Below are 21,838 nucleotides of genomic sequence, written 5' to 3'. Positions count from 1 at the left end.
AGTGAGCGTGCCAAGTTTCAATCGCTTCAGACAGATAGCTTAGCTGCAGGACAGTTTCAAAATGGCATCTGTAGGTGATGTATGTTATGAATAATGTGCTGTCATTGAATTTCTCACTGCAGAGAAAGAAACTGCGGGGAATATTCATAAGCACTTGTGCAAAGTCTATGAAGCATCTGCTGTCAACAGAAGTACAGTTAGTCGCTGGGCACAAACGGTGAGGTCATAAGGAGGCAGTTCAGCGGAGATGCACGATTTGCAGCAGTTGGGGAGACTATCCATGGCTGTCACATCTGACATGTTGCAGTGAGCTGATGTCATTCTTGAGGACAGATGCATTATGACTCGGCAGTTGGCGCGCTGCATCTGTCAATCAGCAAAGGAAGCATAGATGCAATTATCAGCACGCTTGGATATTCAAAAGTGTGTGCAAGATGGGTCCCGCAGTGTCTAACAGTGGATTACAAATCGCACAGAAAAAACATTTGTCTTGATTTGATGTAACACTCTGAAGCTGAGGGGGAGGCCTTCCTGTCCCTGATTGTGACAAGTGATGAAACATGGGTTCACCATGCCCTAAACAAAATGACATTCAATGGAATGGCGCCATTCCCACTCCCCACAGAAGAAAAACTTCAAAGCAACTGCTTCCATCGATAAGGTCATGATCACCGTGTTCTGGGACTGTGAAGGTGTGATTCTCATTGATTGATGCCAAGAGGCGGTACCATTAATTCAGAAGTGTATGTCAACACATTAACAAAACTCAAGACACACTTCTGGCGACTTTGGTGTCACAGTAAACCAGGAGATATTTTGCTGCAACACGATAACGTTCAGCCCCACACAAGTCTGAGGACTACTAAACACATCGCAAAAGAGGGTTGGACAGTGTTACCCCATCCACCCTACAGCCCTGACCTAGCCCCCTTGGACTTCCACTTGTTTGGGCCATTCGTGGAAGACATTTTGAGGATGATGAGGAGGTGATTCACACAGTGAAGCACTGGCTCTGCCACCAGGACAAGGATTGGTACTGACAGGGCATACACGCCCTTGTTTTGTGCTCGAGGTAGGCCATGGAACGGGATGGAGATTACGTGGAAAAATAGGGTGTGTAGATAAAACACCTTTCTTTCATGTGTGTAATTTTCATTATGTTCAATAAAGAATTGTTGAAGACGAAAAATGCCATGCATTACTTTCTGGGCGACACTCATACATGGTTCAATCTAAATGACAGTAATGTTGACTGTACAGTGTAACTTTAGAAATTGCTTAGTACAGCTATACTGCAGAGTTTGTCTCTCATTCAGCCTCTTCTGTGTAATGGCATATTTACTGCCATTGCTAATATCACAAACAGAAGCACATCATTTAAAGAGAAAACTTTCATCTTTCACAGGAAACAGATGAGACTACATTTCATTTGACAACATAGTGCAAAGCAGCAGAATCACGCAGAAGATTTCAAGGTACCAATTAACAGCTGCTGTGGGTGCAAGATGCTATGAGATGCAAATTATGACATGTTCTACCACTGACAACTGCTAGCTGGGTTCCGAAGACACCATAAGTTTCTTTCCGAAATTGACGGAAATGATGAAGACTTCTAATCTAACACATACATTAAAAACAAATAACTATAATTTGTAGCAGAATATTCAGGATTACTATGTGTCGTATCAGCCGCCGCACTGCAGCCGTCAACTCGGCGTGGCATGCTACAACACGCGCGGCACACAGCAAGTACCGCTGGCGCCACACACTATGTCAACAACTGGCGCAAGTAAACGCGTCGTCGCAGGGTTAGCGGCAGCCTACACACCACTATTGATACGGATTACCCTGGCGGCACTGCCCTTGCCAACAGAGTGAGCAACCGTATAAGGGCGCCATCTATCAACACTCTGATTGGCCGGACCGGTGGATTTAAGCGAGCTCCCTGAGCCCTTTTAACCAGTTCAATCTTCACCGATGACTGTGTTGCTGCCCGGCTGCTGGATTCACGACAACCGAACCGTACTATGGCCTCCCTGGCTGCAAACTTGCAACACGTCGGTATCGACCGGTTGGCAGTGGTTTGGACTTGTATTCTCTACTAGTGACTCTGATTTCTCCTTGGCGCTACAGCCATGCGAAGTGTTGTGTAGTCGAACTTAAGTTTTGTTTTGAGTGACATGAAGGTCAAATAAATTTGGTTATCATGGAATATTTGTTGTGTTATAGTGCGGACATAACACTAAGCTGTCTCTGGATTGAATCCAGGTGCTTGAGACAAATTAAAGATCTCCAATAATGGTCTTCACTGGAGATTTCTTCATCTGCACTTTACATGAGGAGCCATAAGAAAATATACAGAAAGAATACGTATGGCATGCACATAGAAACTGTTTTTGGCGAGCTAAACATCTACGGAAATCTAATCTGCAATATGGATTAGTCAATATTCAGCAGAGAAGAAAAAGGATGCTTTGCATCATGTAAATGGATCAACATTTCTATTATTGTATTTTCATGAATAAATTGTCCACCCCCCGGTAGCTGAATGGCCAGCGTGATGGATTGTCTATCCTCTGGGCCCGGGTTCGATTTCCAGCTGGGTTGGGGAATTCTCTCCACCCAGGGACTGGGTGTTGTGCTATCGCTATCATCATCATCATCATCATCATCATCATCATAATAATATCATCGACTGCAAGTCGCCAAAGTGGTGTCAAACTGAAAGACCGGCACCCTGCGAACGGTCTGCCTGACGGGGGGCCCTAGCCATATGATTAAATAAATAATGAATAAATTATTACAGAGCTTTAAAACTTTGAAGTTTACTCCAATCTGACCCAATGTTAGATTCACTTCTAGTGATCTACAAATCACACAGTTATTAATGAATAACATGCTACTTTCATAATATTCTTGCTATCAAAGTTTGTAATTACTTCTATAGTGAAATTTGCTGTAACTACTACTTATCAATTTTTGTGTGCAGACCATCTTAGTTCAATTTCACATAAATACTCTGGTTCTGCCAATGAGAGTCCAGTGTCTTCTTGCAGAGGCCTTGCATTCAGGATGACAGGGATTCAAATCGCTGTTCAAACAACTAACTTTTGGCTGTTCTCGTTTCCCCTAACGCATTAGTTAAACATGACTTCTGGAATGGTTCCTCTGAAAATGCTGTGACCAGTTTGCTGCCTCATCCTTGTAAAATCCAATCCAATCTTTCTCTGCTTTCATATATCTCTCTGTCACTTAACATGTCCTACTGTGTGAAATGGCCAAAGAATAAACAAAATATATAAAATCACAACAGTCACAAGTTGCTTGATACCAGTAAGTGTCATTAGAGACCACACATAAGCTCAGTTAAGGATGGGGAAGATAACTATCCAGTTATCAGTAACTCTAACTGGAAATAAACAGTGAAAAATTGTCCTTGCAATATTCAGAAGTAGCATGATGGCATACATCTAATCTGACACAAAAACTTAAAACTTAAAATGTTTTATGGGGGATTCAAACCCTACTTTTCCCAAATGTAACTTCAGTAGCTACTGTTCCACATTGTTATTTCCACTTAAAACAGGTTACTTTGTGAAATGGAAGAAGGTTGAAGTTTGGTGTACTCATTAGAAGTTAAATGGAAGCTAATTTGGCAACATCAGAAATGGAAATTCAGTAGCCCCTGAACAAGATTCTAATGACAACCTGTGTGTCACTTCACCCATACTTTCAAAAATCACGGCAAGACGAAATACTGAAGGTTGCAGAGGATTAGATACGCTAAAACTAAAATTCCAGTAGAAATCTTTGGATAAGACACAAAATATTGAATTTAAGTGGTAAAAGGAGGAAATATAAAAATGTGGCAAATGAAGCAGGCAAAATTGAACACGTCTAAAAAATGAAACTGACTGGAAGTGCAAAGTGGCAACGCAGGAATGGCAGGGGTATAAATGCAAAGCTGTACAGAGAGGCCACTTACAGGGAAACTGTGACACATTTGGAGAAATTAGAAGCACCTGTATTAATATTAAGAGATCATCTGACAAGAAAGTACTAAACAAAAGAAGGGATGGCTGAGAGGTGGAAGAAATACGTAGAAGGTCTAGAGGAACTAAGTGAAGCCAAGGTGGGAGATACGATACTGCATGAATTCAACAGTGCACTTGAAGATCTAAGTAAACACACAGCTCCAGTAGTAGACACCATTTCCTCAGAATTATTGAGATCCTTGGGAGACCTATCCATGACAAAACTATTCCAGCTGGTATGCAAGATATATGAGACAAATGAAATACACTCAGACTTGAATGGTTGGCTGGTGGGTTGGGGAAAGATCAGACAGCGAGATCATTGGTTCCATGATCTAAGGTGACAAAAATTAAAGGAGGAATAGCACAGCACAGTTCAGTCCAGTCAGTGGGAAAGGAAAACAAGCAAACAATAAGGCTAAACGAATGCTGGGGCAGCAGGAAGAGGAAGGAGCAGGAGGGAGGGGGGGGGGGGGGGGGGGGGGGTGACAGCAGGGGTTGCCCCAAAGACACTATGCACGACAGGGTGTCGGCACTGCCGCTAACCCATCCCAATCCCCACACTGTTTTATGATCACAACACTACTTGGACATCATCAGAGGAATAAGATACAAGAAAAGGGGAAACAAAACAGTACAAAGGACCAGAGAAAACATACGGAAAAAAGAGGGAAAACCAGGCCAACATGGATGCAAGGCCAAAGGCCTCCCAAACTAATGCCAACATTAAGCTAGGGACACCAATTCCGGAAGGAAATTCAGATACTTAAATCTGAGAGGATAAACCACATTCATGAAGAAAACCGAGGACAGATGTAACCAAGCTAACATTTAAGACAAGAAAGCTGGTAGGGCATATTTAGCGCAAAGGGCCAAAAGATGGGAACAGTCCAGCAAAATATGGATCACCATGAGGAGGAACTCCGCAGCAATAAAGAGGGATGGGGGAAGGAGGAGGGTGCTCATTATGGAGTACAAATCCATGGGTCAACCTGATATGGCCAATACAAAGATGACAGTGCAAGGAAGATTCCCAGCAGCAGATGATACAGAGGGAAGAACACCACATGGTAGAACCCCTTGATCACACAAAGTTTATTAGAGAGGATGGTGGCTCCCCAAGCTGAGCTAAAAGGAATTTTATGTGAAGCTGCAAATCTGCCACTGGAGGGGTCTCTGAGAATGGAGGCTAGGTTGCTGCCCACCAGCCAGGCAAAGCAAGTTCATTAACCAGGATACCCATGTGGCCAGGAACCCAAAGGAAATCAACCGAATGAGCAGCATGGTCAAGATCAGCGAAAAGGTTATGGATAGCAGAGGCCAAGGGATGGCAGGAAAAACACTGGGTGATAGCCCGAAGGCCACTCATTGAGTCCTTACATAACAAAACTTGAGTGAGGGAGAACTGTTTAATACAAAAGAGGGCCTGATAGATGGCTAACAGTTCTGCACTAGACATCCCACACGTGGCAAGCAAGAGAGACAGTGTTCCCTGCCAATGGAAGAAGTGAAGGCATATCCTATATGATTTGTGGATTTAGAGCCATCAGTGTAAGAAGCAAAATCATCTCTAAACTCCCATAAGAGTGGACAGAACAAACAACGGAACACCATCAGAGCAATGGAGGCTTTTGCACCCCACAAGAAATCCATCCGAGTCCAGGGCTGAGGGACTAACCAAGGAGTGGGGAGCAGGGGGGGGGGGGGGGGAGGATGTGGGGAACAGGACAACCAACAAACAAAGAGGGAAGATGGAAATCATGGCATAGAGAAGTGGGGCGGAGCCGAACCAGTAAACCCACTCACGGGCAGGCAGTGGGTGGGTGATGCCATGAAGCCACAAAAAGATCAGAATGGGAGGAGTAAGCACAGAAAGAGCAGACAGCAAAGGCATAGGGAACCAGGAGCTGGGACCACTGAACTGAAAGGGGAACGGGGACGGGGGTGAGGGCGGGAGCCCACCATTAGCCAGAAGACCATCAACAGAGCTAATGCAAAAGGCACCGATGGCCAAACGGATACCACAATCATGGACCGGGTCCAAGGGAGCAGTGTGGAATGGGAAGCTGAGCCATAAACTTGACAACCATAGTCCACATGGGACAGAACTAAGGCCTGATAAAGACAGGGAGGAGTCGAATGATCTGTGCCCCAGGAGGTGTAGGCAAGTAAGCAAAGGACACTGAGTTTACAGAAACAATCTCGAGAAGGCAGATTTGGGGCAACCAAGTAAGCTTGTAGTAAAAAAGATGAGCCAAGAAACTAAACTAGGGGACCACAGCCAGACCTGGGTGTCGATATAGAGCTCCAGATCAGGATGGTCTGTAGAACAGTGACAGAATTGCACCACTCATGATTTAAGGCGGTAGAACTGAAAACCATGTGAGATTGTCCACACGGAAGCACACCAGATGGCACACTGGAACTGTCCCTCCACAGTGGCCACTGAGAGGGAACTAGCTTGGATACACAAATGGTCCACACATACAGCAGGGGTGACTAACGGTCCAATGGGGGCCATAAGTCCATTAATAGCAATTAGAGTAAGGACACTTAATACAGAACACTGTGGAATGCCATTCTCCTTGGCCTGTGAAGAGTTGAGAATGTTGCCACCCTGAACTCTGATTACAGATTGGACAGGGACTGGCGAATAAAAATCAGAAGGGGCCCCGAACACCCCAACTCATGGAGTGTAAGAAAGATGTCATGGCACCAAGCCTTGTCGTAGGTCTTACAAAGATCAAAGAAAACTGTGACAAGATGGTGGCCCTGAGTACAGGCCTGTCGAACTGCGGTTTCCAGCTGAAGAAGATGATCAATCATGATCAATCAGAAACCATCCCTCCAGAAAGCTGCACTGGTAAAGAGACAAGAGGTCCCGAGATTCGAGGACCCTATTCAGCCAATGAGCCATTATACATTCACATCACTTGCTGGGGATATCAGTCAGACTGATTAGCCAATAACTATTGAGGGACAACGGATCTTACCGGGCTTGAGGACAGGACCCACAATACTGCAACACCACTGAGAGAGGAATCACCTTGGAGCCGCATACGGTTAAACATCTGGAGGAAATATTATCATCGTGGAGGATTGAGGTACTGAAGCAATTGGTTATGGATGGAATTGGGGCCATGGGCTGAATCACAGGAAGAGGAGAGGGCCAGATGTTCCCATTCAGTAAAAGGTTGATTGTAGGATTCAGCCTGACAAGGGATAAAATGTAAGTGGGAAGCTTCAGCCTGTTGTTTCCGGAGGAGGAAGGCAGTTGGATAAGAGGCTGACGCCAATGCCATCACAAAATGGGTTGCAAGGTGTTCCGTGAGAACTGATGAATGTGATAATTTGTGAGTCATGATGGTGAAATCTGAACTATTTTGAGCTGGTGAACCTTATGTGTACTGTGATCATGAAAAGGACTTCGTTTTTGCAAGTCTTTGATGACCATCTAGTTTAGGATTTTGCTACCATTCTCATATTGTTCTCAATGTAATTTTACAAACATTTAATAAGGGCATTTTCTGTTTACATTTTAACTGAATATTGTAGGACCACTTCCTGTTTATTTGAAATGTCTTTTTTTGAATAAATATTATTGAACATAATTCTCTGTCGTCTACATCTATTACAGATGTCAGAATAAGACCCTTTTTATTAACTTATTCATTTATCTTTATTTTGTATTTCTGCGTATTTTATTTTCTGTGTATTTTATTAATTCACAATTCTAGCCAGTGCATAGACTGTTTGACTGCAGGATCACAGCTACAGGTTATTATGTGCAGCTAATTAGCTGCAGAGCATAAAAGCAGATGTGCGTGGCTTGACCCTATGACTACATCGAGCTATTCTTTTTAAACAGAGTCGTGCATAGTCCCAGTGCCTAAACTGCAAATAACCACAAGTAGGTATGCAACTGGTTTCCTCGTATGGACTGTTGTTTGGAAGAGCAACCACACTCAGCGCAGTAATGTTAGGTGCCTTGGAGCCAAATACAATTAAACACTCAGAGGAGATATTATTGTTGTGAAGGATTGGGGTACTGAAGCAACTGCTTATGGATGAAATTGGGGGCAGGGGTTGAATTATGGGAAGAGGAGATGGCCAGAAGTTCCCATTCAGTAAAAGGTTGATTGTAGGATTCTGCCTGACATGGGGTAAAACATAAGTGGGAAGCTTCATCCCGCTGTTTCCAGAGGAGGAAGGCAGTTGGATAAGAGGCTGACGCCAATGCCATCCCAAAATGGGTTGCAAGGTGTTCCGTGAGAACCGATGAATCTACACTCTGGCCACCTTTATGGCAAGGCCCAGGATGGAGCACATTGGAGGATGCGGAGCATAGCCCAAACCCATGATGAAGGGACTGAGGAACTCAGGGTGGAGGCAAAGCATTCCCAACACACCTGCTTTCTCTGTTTCATTAAGTAACGTTTAAAGGTAATAAGACAATAGGAGAAAGGGTCCTGTTTAAGGCATTGCAAGGCCAACAGCTATCACAGGTGGTGATGGAAATGGCCATGCTTCATCATGGGACCAGTCGGAAGTGAATGGGGCCCATCAAGTGTGGGTCAGCAATGCAGGCAGTGTGAATAATTGTATTTTACACGTCACAGGTACTTCATCAATACAAAGTGGCAAAGAAGGCGTAAACACTATTTGTGAGGTATATAGACGCCAATGAGCACAATGCAATGCCCAGTGGAGAGTGAGGGTCACAATTAACACATACAGGTGGCAGAATACAAGGGCTCCCCTCATGGATTGGGTGACCACATCCACCGCATAGAGGGCTCGCAGTACAGCAAGTAGACATGAGCCCAAAATGCAAAAACCGAAACACCTCATGGGTGACAGGATGTTCAGCTTCACATCACACATAACACATAACCTTGACCACCTCCAGGAAAGTACCCCTCAAATGCCAGAATAAAGGCGCCGGAATCACTGAGATTATCCTTACGGCCTTTCTGAACACCCCACCATTCCAGACTGGCGTGAGGACGAGGCCCCTATAAAACTCCCTGAACCACATTCCACGACTGGCGAGGAGTAAAGGACACATGGAGGTTGCCAAGATGATCACCGACACCATGGGCAGCAGACTGAGTGGCTCGAGAGGTTTTGATTAACAGTGGACCCGACTTAAGTCAACTTAACTAAACTTGTCTTCAATAGTACCCACAAAAAATAACAGTTGTCCCCGTCAGTCCTGGTACAGATCAGGTAGCAGGAAAGGGTTTCATCCCAAGCCAGCAAGCCTGGCCCTCCTCCCAGAATGTTGCCAGGGAAGGGAAGGTCGCAGGGTTATAAGAAACAGCATTAAAAGATCCATTTCCAACTAAAGAGACTGTCGCAGAGGACTGGCCATCTTGAATCTTAATGCATTTCACATCCAAAGTGTCTGCCTTGATACTACCTACCCCCAACTGGGGCTCTCCACAGCCAGCCACAGTGAGGGCAGTGTGGCATGGCGGCCATTGCGAGGAGTCCCAATGCTCCAGAATGAAAAGCAGCCACTCCTAGGCATACTTTAGAAGGTACCAGTTTGGGTACGAGAAGTGTGATCCCTGTATTGCCAAGGAACTCAACCAAAAGGGTGGCATAATGACCCCACCACACTTCTTTCCCAGTTGGATTATGCTATGGAGAGAAAATTTAGAAAGGGAGGTCAAACCCCAAAGGGAATGTGAAAACGAAAAAGCAAGAGGAACCAAAACTGCAAGGAATCCATACCAGGAGAATAGTCAGGATGACGTAAGCAAGGCCACGGAGAGAGGTTAAGGACGGGACAGTGGGGAAGGAGTGAGGAAAGTGGGGGATGGAGGGACACGGGGAAGGGAATGAAACCCTGGAAGCAAGAAAGGGCTGCAACATCTCGAGGCCCCATGTGCACCACACACAAACTCACGAAAGAGTCGTGAGCCCCTCAGGGGAGATTTCACAAAGAATATAATAATTCCCACTCCACAGAAAACAAGTAATGACAACTGCGAATATTCCTTAACTATAAGTTTAAAAAGTCATGGCTGCAAAATATTAAGTTTTACAGAAGAATGGAAAAAGTACTAGAAGCCTACCTTGGGATGTGTCAGTTTGGGTTCTGGAGATGTCTAGGAACACACAAGGCAATATTTACCCTAAGACTTACCTTAAAAGGTAGGCTGAAGAAAGGCCAACCTATATTTATAGCATTTGTAGCCTCTTTTACTGCATGACACAATGTATAATACACTGACATATTTTATACCACTTCGTGATGTTCAAAGTGCATTTTCATATATCATGATGAAGCTGTTAGTGGATTAATCACATCTGAAGATATCAATAAATTTCCACCATAGGTAATGTGAACATTGTAATTATTAAGTGATCCCGATGAAACAAATTATTAGATAAAAATTTTGAGTAAATTTTAGACAGTGTAGAGTGGTACACGCTCCTTGATATTCTGAATGTAGCAAGGATAACATAGAGGGACCAAATATAATATACAACTTTTACAGAAACCAGACTGCAGTTATACAAGTCAAAGGACATGTAATGGAAGCAGTAGTTGAAAAGGGAGTCAGACAGGGTTGTAGCTTATCCTCAATGTTGTTTAAAACTGTACACTGCGCAAACTGTAAAGAAACTCAAGGAGAAAATTGGACAGGGAATTAAAGTTCAAGGAGAAGTTAAATCTTTGATGTTTGCTGATGCATGTGCAAACATGAAGAGAACAGAACACTGAAAATATTTATTTGTGTCTATATTACTATTTAGAATGTACATCATCATGACCAAATAATCTGCAGTGCAGTCTAAGATATGTGTTAGGTTGAAAGGTGACAATTTGGAAGCCAAGAAATGTGAATCCAAAATCTCAGTTGTGGTTAAGTACTGAATTGCAACATCGTCAGAGGCCTAGTTTAAGTTGAAAGATGACATGACGAAGTGGTATTAAAGGTGCAGTTAATCCCTTGGAAGACAAGTTGAATGAAATAGAAAGTGCACTGAAAGGAGGTTATATGACAAATAATCAAAGGGACTAACATTCAAAGGTGTCCCCACTGAACCAACTCCAAATATAATGAAATTTTCTGTGAATGTTCTATATGGTATTTGATGGTTAGATACCACGTTTCAGTCCATTATCTTCAGTGGTTGAATTTTTAGGGGCTTTTAAAGACAGGCTACCCATCCTCACATCACATACGAATGTCCAAATGTGGCAAGTTTGCTACGCTTTTTTACAAGTTCTAGCATACATTTGGTCATTTGCTTTAATATACGCAGACAAATGTCTACGATGAATCCCACCATGGCAAAAATTAGGGATTTACCCACACCTAAATATAGATACAAGCCTCTAAAGTGGCTAAAAAATTCGTTGCACCATTCTGAGAGCCATGGTTTGACTGAACACTATCACGTTTCATGTGCATCAATCACACCAAAACTTGAGAGAGTTATTACTACCTATGATGTCTATATAGAGATCAAATTTAATTAACATTGGATGCCTAGATGAAAAGATATGCATCTGCAAAGTTGGCCAAAATTTTCTACATGCATATTTTACGGTATTTTTGGGGGACAATACTCCAACTATGTCTTGTTCAATCCTTCTTTTCTTGCCACAGCTGGAAAGAGCAAGCTTTAAGACTTCAAATCTGCATTGTTCAATTTCTGGATTTTGTGTATTGACAATTAAGGATACTTATCAAAAGTAGGGGAAATGGGTTATCAATACACACAAAAAATTCATATAATTTGAAGTTGTAAAACAAAAAATGTGTAACTGTTGTGTCTTTTAATAATATAAAATTTGACTGTGGCTTGGGGAATGTAACGATGCTGTTAAGAAGTGTTTTTGCATTATTTTGCTGCACATAATATAAATATAATAAAACTTCAGAAAATGCTCTTAAGATCATAAAATCTAGAAGATCATACTGGAATGCTATGTTGCTTTAGAACTTTTAACCCTACAATGCATAGTGATACATATGTGAATTGTCACTCAGTTTCCAGCAACAGTTTTTTAAGGCTCTGTCTTCGCAGCAGCAATACATGGCTGATATCTGCACTTTCAATCATTGTTTTCATTATTGCCAGTGTCAGTCTTCTGTGGAGTGTAATCTTTAGTGTTGACTTTGTGCAATCTTGGTGTTAGGTAATGAGTGAGTGAATAATGAATAATCATTGTTGCAGCTGAAGGTAAGCACCAAAACAGTATGTTTTGATAGGGTAATTTGTATATTTTACATACAAACAAGTATGAATCTGCTATTCTTCAAACCAGGATATTCATGAGCTTTCAAACTTGATTCAAAAACGGTTCAAATGGCTCTGAGCACTATGGGACTCAACTACTGAGGTCATTAGTCCCCTAGAACTTAGAACTAGTTAAACCTAACTAATCTAAGGACATCACAAACAACCATGCCCGAGGCAGGATTCGAACCTGCGACCGTAGCAGTCTTGCGGTTCCAGACTGCAGCGCCTTTAACCGCACGGCCACTTCGGCCGGCTCAAACTTGATTTTTATATGTTAATAATCTAGTGTTTAAAAGACCCAATAGACCCTTGGACTCTGCTACTTTGGTGGATCAAATGCAGTTGATTGTCATTAGTCCACCATTCTATTATGGCAAAAGTCAACTACAATCATTTAAGGAAATGTCACTACACAACAAGGAGCTTTTCCAGTGGACAAGGAGCTTTTACAATGTAGGTCTGGGCTGGATTTTACTGAAAATGCCCAATTTGTTAGTACCAAAATGCCTTGTTGATGACAAAATTTCAATTCCTGCAGAAGACTTGCTGCAGCCCATCTGATAAAGAAAAACACCTAATCAAGAAGGCTTTAAAATCAGTAACCATTGAAATGTCTGCCAGGTTGAAGTTACTGACTAATGAAGATTTTAAACCTGGTCAGAAAATTTGTTCTGTATGTAGACATGAAGTGGCCCAAAAGAATTATCCCACCAGGGTAAGCAAGAGTCACCATCCAGAAAAGACACGGATGTTGTTGATGCTTGCTTTACTGCTAATACTTCATTATGATCACTTGGAGAGTCACCATGGAAGCTTCAACAGATCAGTAAAAGGTGTTCAATGAGATACATAAATCACAAAATTCTGAAAGCCCAAGGCAGCATTACTAAGATAATTGCCACAGCTGCTGGGTGAGTCAAGTTGATATCACTCAAATGCAAACAGATGAGTGCCAAAAATGCAAGATCTCACTTGAAGATCCTAATCTTCAGCATCAGGCTTCAAGAAACTGCAGTATAGTTCACACTGTGATCCTGGCCCAAAATAGCTGGACTATTGAAATAAAAGACTGAAGAATTTGCTGTTTCAACTAAAATGGTGAAGAAGGCTAGGAAACTAAAGATGGATGGTGGGGTTTTGGTAACACCTGCAGATCGAAAAGGTAAAAAGCTGAATGATGAAGTAAAACATAATGTCCTCACTCCTTTTTTAAGATGATGATTTTTCTCCTTTATGTCCACACAAAAATGATTGTGCTGCTGTAAATGAGGAAAAGATTCACAAGCAGAAATGCCTGCTCCTTTGTAACCTGAAAGAAATGTTAATTGCTTATGTTAAGCAATATGGAAATCAACTGAGCTGCTCAAAATTTTGTTAGCTCAGGCCGAAATGGTGTACTACAGTTGGCATTTATGGATCACATTCAGTATTCGTATGTGCAATTCATCAAAATGTCTAATTAATATTGGCTTCAGCAACATCCATCCAAGATAACTGCAAGGATTTGATGAAAAAAAAGAAACTATGCAGTTCTGAATCAAAAGATTGTATGCTGCAATGTTATGAGATACATACAGGAAAAATGCAACTAGAGGCTTTTCCTGAAGATGCTTTGAAAGACTGTGATACTGATGAAACAATGGAATAGAAGCAATGGATCTATGTGAACAGACACACATTAGAGACGCGTCAGAGAACTGTTGACGATTTCATGGAGGCACTGATTTTTAAAATTACCTGTTTAAGAAGCCATCGCTTTGTGTCAAAACACCAGAGTTTATACTCACAGCAGCTAAAAAGAAACCTTGCAGAAAACGAATTAATTATGTTGATCGATTTTGCTCAGAATTATTCATTTTTGTTCAAGATGCTGTGCAAGGATTTCATTGGGAGAACAGCCAGGTCACAATACATCCACCTGTGGCAAAAATGTCAGAGTATTAGCATTTGTATGATTAGTGACGCTGTCCATCATTATACCACTGGTGTCCATGCCTTTCATATAAAGTGAAAATCATATTTAAAGACAAAATTGAAAACATTAAGAACATTTATTACTTTAGTGGTGGTTCAGATGCTCAATAGAAAAATTTCAAAAAATTCATCAATTTATGTCTGCACAAAAAGAATTTTGGCATCACTGCCAAATGGAGTTTTTTTGGAACAAGCTACAGTAAATCGCCTTGTGACAGCATTGAGGAAACTGCAAAAAGACTAGCAGCCCTTATTCATCTGCACAGGCCCTTGGATAATCAAATATTGACTCCATATGATTTGTTCAAATTCTGTGATGAGAGTATTCCAGGCATAAGGTTTTTTTTAATGTACCACAAGATAAAGTTGAAAAAATTCAGCCTGGTCAAGAAGCGAGGTTTGCCATGGGACATACAATATCTGGAACAAGAGAAAATAAGCAATTTAAGTCAATTAATTGTTAACAGCTGACAGTAAGCAGAGTTTCCAATGATGCTACAGCAATCACAGTTAATGCCTTCAGAGCAGATGAAGAAATTCCAACAATCTCAATTGCAAGTTTACAATCAGGAAAGTATGTTGCATGTACGTATGACAGTTTTTGGTGGGTTAGAAACGTGTGTAAAGTATCACATGAACAACAAGATGTCCTCATCAGTTATATCCACCCACACAGTTCTGCTCATTCCTTCCACTGGACAACTGCTAGACACCTGCTGAGTTCCTAAGTAACATATTTTCATGACTTTAGAAGACCATCAGCAGCAGCATCAGGAAGACAATGCAGTTTTCCACAACCTGTCCTTGACAGAATTATAGAACTGTTTAACCAAAAATGGAACCAACTTGAATTTTTGTTTTGCAAATTTGTTGTCCTGAGTATTATACTTGTTTTTATGGCATGTATTAAATCAATGTTTTAATCTGATTTATATACTAAAAAAAATTAATTATGGGATTTAATGAGCAAAATATTTCACTTTTCAATCATCTCAAAATGCTAAAATAATAACTTTTGAAACATATCCTTACTCATCAAAATGCAAGATCTAGAAATTAAACAGTGTAGTTATGAAACCTTAAAGCATGATCTTTCCAGCTGTGGCAAGAAAAAAAAGGATTGAACAAGACATAGTTAGGATATAGTCCCCCCAAAAATACCATAAAATTTGCATGTAGAATATTTTGGCCAATTTCGCAGATGCGTATCTTTTCATCTAGACATCCAATGATAATTAAATTTGATCCATATACAGACATCATAGATAGGAATAGCCCTCTGAAGTTTTGGTGTGATTTATGCACATAAAAGTAGCAGTGGTCAGTCAAACCATGGCTCTCAGAATGGTGCAACGGATTTTTTAGCCACTTCAGAGGCTTGTATCTATATTTAGGCGTGGCTAAATCCCTAATTTTTGCCATGGTGTGAATGTGAACAATAAACAGCTCAGACAAGAAGATGGTGGGACCTTTCCAAATGTCGTGCTCCATCAGAATGCTGAAGATTACATGGGTACATCAGATAACTAATGACAAAATACTGAATCAAACTGGGAGGAAAAAAGAAATTTATGGTAGAACTTACCTAAAAGAATGGATCTGTGGACAGGACACATCCTGAGGAATCAAGGAATCGTCAATTTAGTGATTGAGATAAATGTGAGAATCAAAAAGGCTTCACTACAACAATCAGGTTCAAATGGATATATGCTGCAATAGTTATGCAGAGATGAAGAGGATGTACCAGACAGACTCGCACAGAGAGCTGTACCAAATCAGACTTCAGACCAACAATGACAACAACCACCACCACCACCACCACCACCACTACTAATAACAACAACAATTTCCATCTGTCAAAGGAAACAAAGCAAATTTTGAATCCATACATAATAGAAAAAAGTGGAAGTATGTACGTTCATTCCATATCTCCTCCTAGACCACTTGATATCAATCAACCTTAGTATAAAAATCACTTACTGTCTGGAAAGAACCACTGCGGGAGTAAGGACTCTCTCAAAGGGATGGAGGGGAGGGGTGAAAAAGACGTGTAACTCACAATGCACAAATAGACAGACTATATTCATCCATTGAGAATGAGAGCATGTAGTGACTTGCAACAAACTTTAAACATAATTTCAAATCTTTAAGAGACTTTTTATCATTCGCCTCCCTCCCCTCCCCCCCTCCCACAAAATTATGAAAGGAAAAAACTTTACTGTTTACTACTTTTCCACTGTTCACATAGTAAAACAGTTAAATTGAGCATTATTAATTTTAAACTCATTACCTCTTTACTACCAACTTTATTTGCAACACATTTTGCAGACAGTATCCACATATACAACTAGATTTTATCGCAAAATTATATTATTTTACAGCACATAGCTGAAGAGATGAGCATCATAAACACTGAGCTGTGTGAATACAAAACTGCACAGCAAAATTCACTATGGATACAGGTGAAATATGTTCAATATATGAGATATCTGCGTATGTGGGCAAAGCTATGGGTAAAAAGCGCCTCCTAAATCCCTGGATCAGTTTCAACCAAACTTGGTACGTACACACACACACACACACACACACACACACACACACACACACACACACACACGTTATATATATGGAAAGAAAGTGTGTGGATATAAGAACCAGAAACCCCTAATTTGGTGGGAGTAATAACATTGACAGAGAAAGAGGCAGGAGGAGATGAAAAGACAGAGAGGGGGAAAGATTGGAATTAATACATACCTAGCTAACACGGGTACTCAGCTAGTACGTATTATTGGAATGTATGTTGGATTCAACAAACACAAAGGTAAAGAATATTTAACATACACATAACTGACAGTAACATAACTGCTTAAATCCAGCAGTTTGTGTCACAATCTCAAGTCTCCCCAAACTCTCAATGTTTTTGTCATAGAAACACTGACAAAATGCATCACTTACATAAATTAGTTTATACATTATGAATATAACATTTCTATATGTACGACGAAAGGAACATACAACTACCTATAACCAAGTACCATTGCCGACTGAATCACTACTTATGCCTATGAATTAAAGCAGCAGGGTTGGAGAAATGATTTGTTTTTCACAAAACAGGCAGGCAACAAGGGGAGGAGAGTAAATGAATCAAGATATAATTTCAGACTAATTAAATATATTTTACGATGATGCAGAGTAAACACTTTTTCCGCACAAGTTATGCAAGACTTACATTGCTAAAACAGCAATTATCTATTTTGGATCAACTGAAACTGCCAATACCGAATTTCATCTTTCTTCCACAACACAGTAATAATGTGGGACCATATGTGCCCAAACAGAAAGAGAACGAAACACTGACAATATTTCTTTTGTGTCTAGGTAAGTTTTTGTGATGTAGATATTGGTGATAGACTCATCTGCAGCACAGTCCAAGTCTAAGGTAGGTTGAATATGACAGTTTGGTCTGCATTGGCAATACAGTAGGTACGGTTGATCCTGTATTTTGTTTCAAAACCTCAAGATCACCTTCACTATTTTTCAGGGTAAAATATAAATGGATATGATGGACACTAGGCTTTTCTGAGTGTCAGTTGCATGAGAAACAGGAAGTTTTATGTGCAATTATCCGCAGTACAAATCCTTGTGGAGTTGATGCCTACATTAACATGGCTTATAAATACCATTATCCACATAGATTTTAACTCCATAACAAAATGCCTTGGTCTTGGAGCTATCAAGTTACAGGGACTTGAGGTTAAGAGTGTTGCCCCTGAAACCTTTAGTGTCATGACAGACTAGTCTGCACCTTCCCTAACATCTAGTTTAGACTGTGTCAATGTACTTGTGAATTAGTAAAGTCAATGAAAGCTCCATATTTAACACTTTTTATTATAAATAACTAGATGTTTATCATAAATTCAGAAAAGTTTTAATACATAATAGACAAATCGATCAATATTTTGATCGTATTATGTAAATATATAATACATCAATTATGAGGTGTAGGATGGGGGCAGCAAAGAGCACTAAGTAACTGTCATTTCTTAGTAGATCTAAACTAACAAATAATGAATGTCAATAACATTAAAAATCCTTGATGGAGTACAAACACTTATCAATTAACAGTTGGTTTAATTTCGTCTTAGTATGTTTCCTTTAAACAATTTTATATTATTTGGTAATCTGTTATAAAAATGTCTTCCAGCAGGAAATGGACTATGATATGTTACTCTTTCATTGCTAAATTTTGTGTGTTTATGCTCTCTTTTTTTCTTGTATTATAATTACAGATTTCACTATGCTCCATATTTTCTTTTGGAAACAGTACAGTACTGAGAACATACAATGAATACACTGTTAGTATGTTATACTTAACAAAATATTCTCTACAGGACTGATGCTTACTAATATTACCTATTATCCTAATGGCTCTTTTCTGAGCTCTGAAAGCCCTATCGATATATACCATTAGTGCCCCATCCCAAATCTCGATATCATATAGCAGGTGAGTGTATAATTCCAAAATAGATTTGTCTTAAAACAGGTTGCACTACTGTGGTAGAAAGGCGTTTTAGCCGGTACGTGTCACAGGGGATTTTTTTTACACACACAGCTGATGTGCTCCTTCCATGTAAGATGTTCATCTACTATAATACCAAGGAATTTATATTTATCAATTGTTTCAACTAATAGCTCTGGTTCTTCTGTATCCACTTGTGTTGATTTATAATTTAGCAGAAACTCCATCAGAATTGTCTTGTCCTTATTTAGTGCCAGTTTGTTTTTGGCGAGATTCTGTTTGGGGCTAATGGTCTCTGCATTATTTTGCGCTGCTAACTGTTTTGTAGAGCCCCAACTTACGAAGGAGGCCTCATCAGCATAGTTTACTAGGTTCGAATTTTGTGGAATTATTATATTATTGATGTACACAATAAATGAAAAAGGTCGGATGATGCTTCCCTGAGGGACTCCACAGTTAAGAATTTTGTAAGACAATTTTATTGTTTGTGTATGTCTCCCAGGTGTATAATACAGCTTTGCACATTGTCTCCTGTCAGTAAGGTAGCATCTTAACAAATCTAATGCTGCTACTCTGACTCCAGAAGTTTCTAATTTATGTAGAAGAACAGAATGATTTACAGAGTCAAAAGCCTCGGATAGGTCTTAAATGGTGCCAATAACTTTGTTTCCATCATTAAGTACATTCAATATCACTTTCAAAAATGTAGCTACAGCTGTTATTGTAGACTGGCCCTTTCTGAAATCATGCTGACAGTTTTTTAATACATAGTACTTACAAAAAAATGATTCAAGTTGATCAAGAAGTAGCTTTTCCAACAGCTTACTAAGTACTGATGTCAATGAAATAGGCCTATAATTTTGTATATCTGTAGTTACTCCCTTTTTATGCACTGGTCTTATTTCAGTGACTTTTAACAAGTAAAGAAATGACCCCTGACTGAAAGAGCTGTTTATTAAATGTTGTAGTGGCTTCATTAATTCATTCCTGCATTCTTTCAGGAATTTTGCTGAGATGTCAAATACAGCCACTGGCTGTATTTGCTTTTAAGTTGGAAATAAAGACAGTTTTGTTTAGTTTAATATTTGTACATTCTGTGGATCATAATTGCGCCCTATCACTATGGTGTGGAACAAGTCAGTTTTATACTGGTAACTCTGGCAGCATCCTACAAACCAATGTAAAATTTAGAAAAGTATGATTACACAGCAAATACTTAAGTACATGAGGCATGGAAGGGGGGCCAGTGTGTACAGAAAGATCTGGAATTATTTCTGATTGTAAAAGAACTAATGCTGAGTGAAATAAAAGGCTACAGAATGCAGAGAAGTGTAGCCACACGTGAGTTGTTATAAATAAGTGACATCTTCGCCCTACAACAACTAAATATACGAATAATTACTCGGATATTTTATTCCAAAATAAAATTAATAAAAAGAAGGGAGGGGCAAATAGAAAAATAAAATAACTAACTTCTGAAGCTGTATAAATATTGAAATGCAACCTTAAGTAAACGAACAAAAACATACCACTTAAGAATAATTATGCCGGTAAGATACCCGTACAACAGTGGCTTCCTAACCACGGTTCTGAGCAGACTGAATGAAAGATTTAAGCTGCAGACGGGAGTGCACAAGTTGTCGCAACAGTACGCAACAGCCGCGAGACGAAGTAAAAAGCTCGCACATACTATGACAACATTCCTGGAGTGTAATTGTCTCGGCCGGATGCATGAGATGCAAATGACAACATAAAAGTGAGTTTTAATGCACGTGCAACCTCTGTCATCTTTGAAATGGGATCAAACTTTATCAACAATTGTTAGAACAAGCCGCGGTACCGACAACAAATCAGACAGTGGAACAAAGCGCACAGATATTCATCTTTATTGGCAGAATGAAAGAAGGAAGGAATAAGTTACGTTTTACACGCGCCACATTCGATATTACAGTAGAGGGATTCGATATACAGAGTGTGAAATGGTGACTAGCTATTGCTATCATTTTTTTCCCTCCCCATACAACAGTAGCATTGTGAGTCATGCAGCAAAATGACTGGCACTTTGGATTCTAAGAGTTTGCAAGAACTTTGTTAAAATGCATGTAACCCGGGCTTACCTTTCTTTACATGCTTGAAATGACAGTACGGCCTCTCGCAAAGACCGCTATCGTAAAAGGGACAACTAATCCCTTTAAAACAACCAGTGCATGGTAACATTATGAGTGTAAGGAATTTAACGTGACATGTCACGAAAATAAACTTAAAATCAACATCCTATTACACCTCCACTCTTCTCCGTCAACAACAACACATGATACCAAACAAACCTAACTTCTGTGACATCCTGTGTAAAGATGCTACGTTCTTACGATATTGTCAAACGACCTTAACCATAGCGTATATTATTCTATGACTTTAACCATGGTGGTATGATAAGATACCTCCATGACTTTAACCATAGAGTGGGAATATAGGCATTTCTACTTTATGACTTTAACCGAAGATCTTCCTCGAAAATGGAAACATTCTGTGCATTCTATGAATACCATATCTTTAGTCAGCTGACTAAATGGAAACGTTTCTACAACGTTCACTTCTACATCATTATTCTCGATGGATTATCTGCCTTTTACGGAAATAGTTAAACGATTTAACGGATTAAATGTTACTTTAAATCCGTCTTGATTGCAAATTTTTTTTTTTATTTTTTTTTATTATTCATATGACCGGTTTCGGTTCATTCAGAACCATCTTCAGATCTGATATTTAAGTTACAGGAGTAACCCGTCCAATTCAGCAACTTTCACATGCTACGTAGCATGTGAAAGTTGCTGAATTGGACGGGTTACTCCTGTAACTTAAATATCAGATCTGAAGATGGTTCTGAATGAACCGAAACCGGTCATATGAATAATAAAAAAAAAAAATTTGCAATCAAGACGGATTTAAAGTAACATAAAATCACTGATTGCTGTTATCCCAATAGACATTATGTCTGTTTTTGTAACGGATTAAACTCTTAAAATTAATGTATCGCCTTTTTCGT

The 21,838-nt window shown here is 40.0% G+C and overlaps 1 protein-coding gene across 1 annotated transcript in view; it reads right to left on the bottom strand.

Moving 5' to 3' along the window:
* LOC124721796 (RNA exonuclease 1 homolog) overlaps positions 1-21,125 on the bottom strand; it is a 225,800-nt gene extending 204,675 nt beyond the window's left edge. Inside the window, exon 1 of the mRNA XM_047246918.1 lies at positions 20,910-21,125. Within this exon, the coding sequence (XP_047102874.1) occupies positions 20,910-21,009 (100 nt within the window). The 5' untranslated portion in view covers positions 21,010-21,125. The remainder of the gene's footprint in view (positions 1-20,909) is intronic.
* Positions 21,126-21,838: the final 713 nt, after the last annotated feature.

The sequence above is a fragment of the Schistocerca piceifrons genome, chromosome X (genome assembly GCF_021461385.2).
Source record: "Schistocerca piceifrons isolate TAMUIC-IGC-003096 chromosome X, iqSchPice1.1, whole genome shotgun sequence".
Taxonomy (NCBI): domain Eukaryota; kingdom Metazoa; phylum Arthropoda; class Insecta; order Orthoptera; family Acrididae; genus Schistocerca; species Schistocerca piceifrons.
This window is presented reverse-complemented; position numbering and strand designations above follow the sequence as displayed.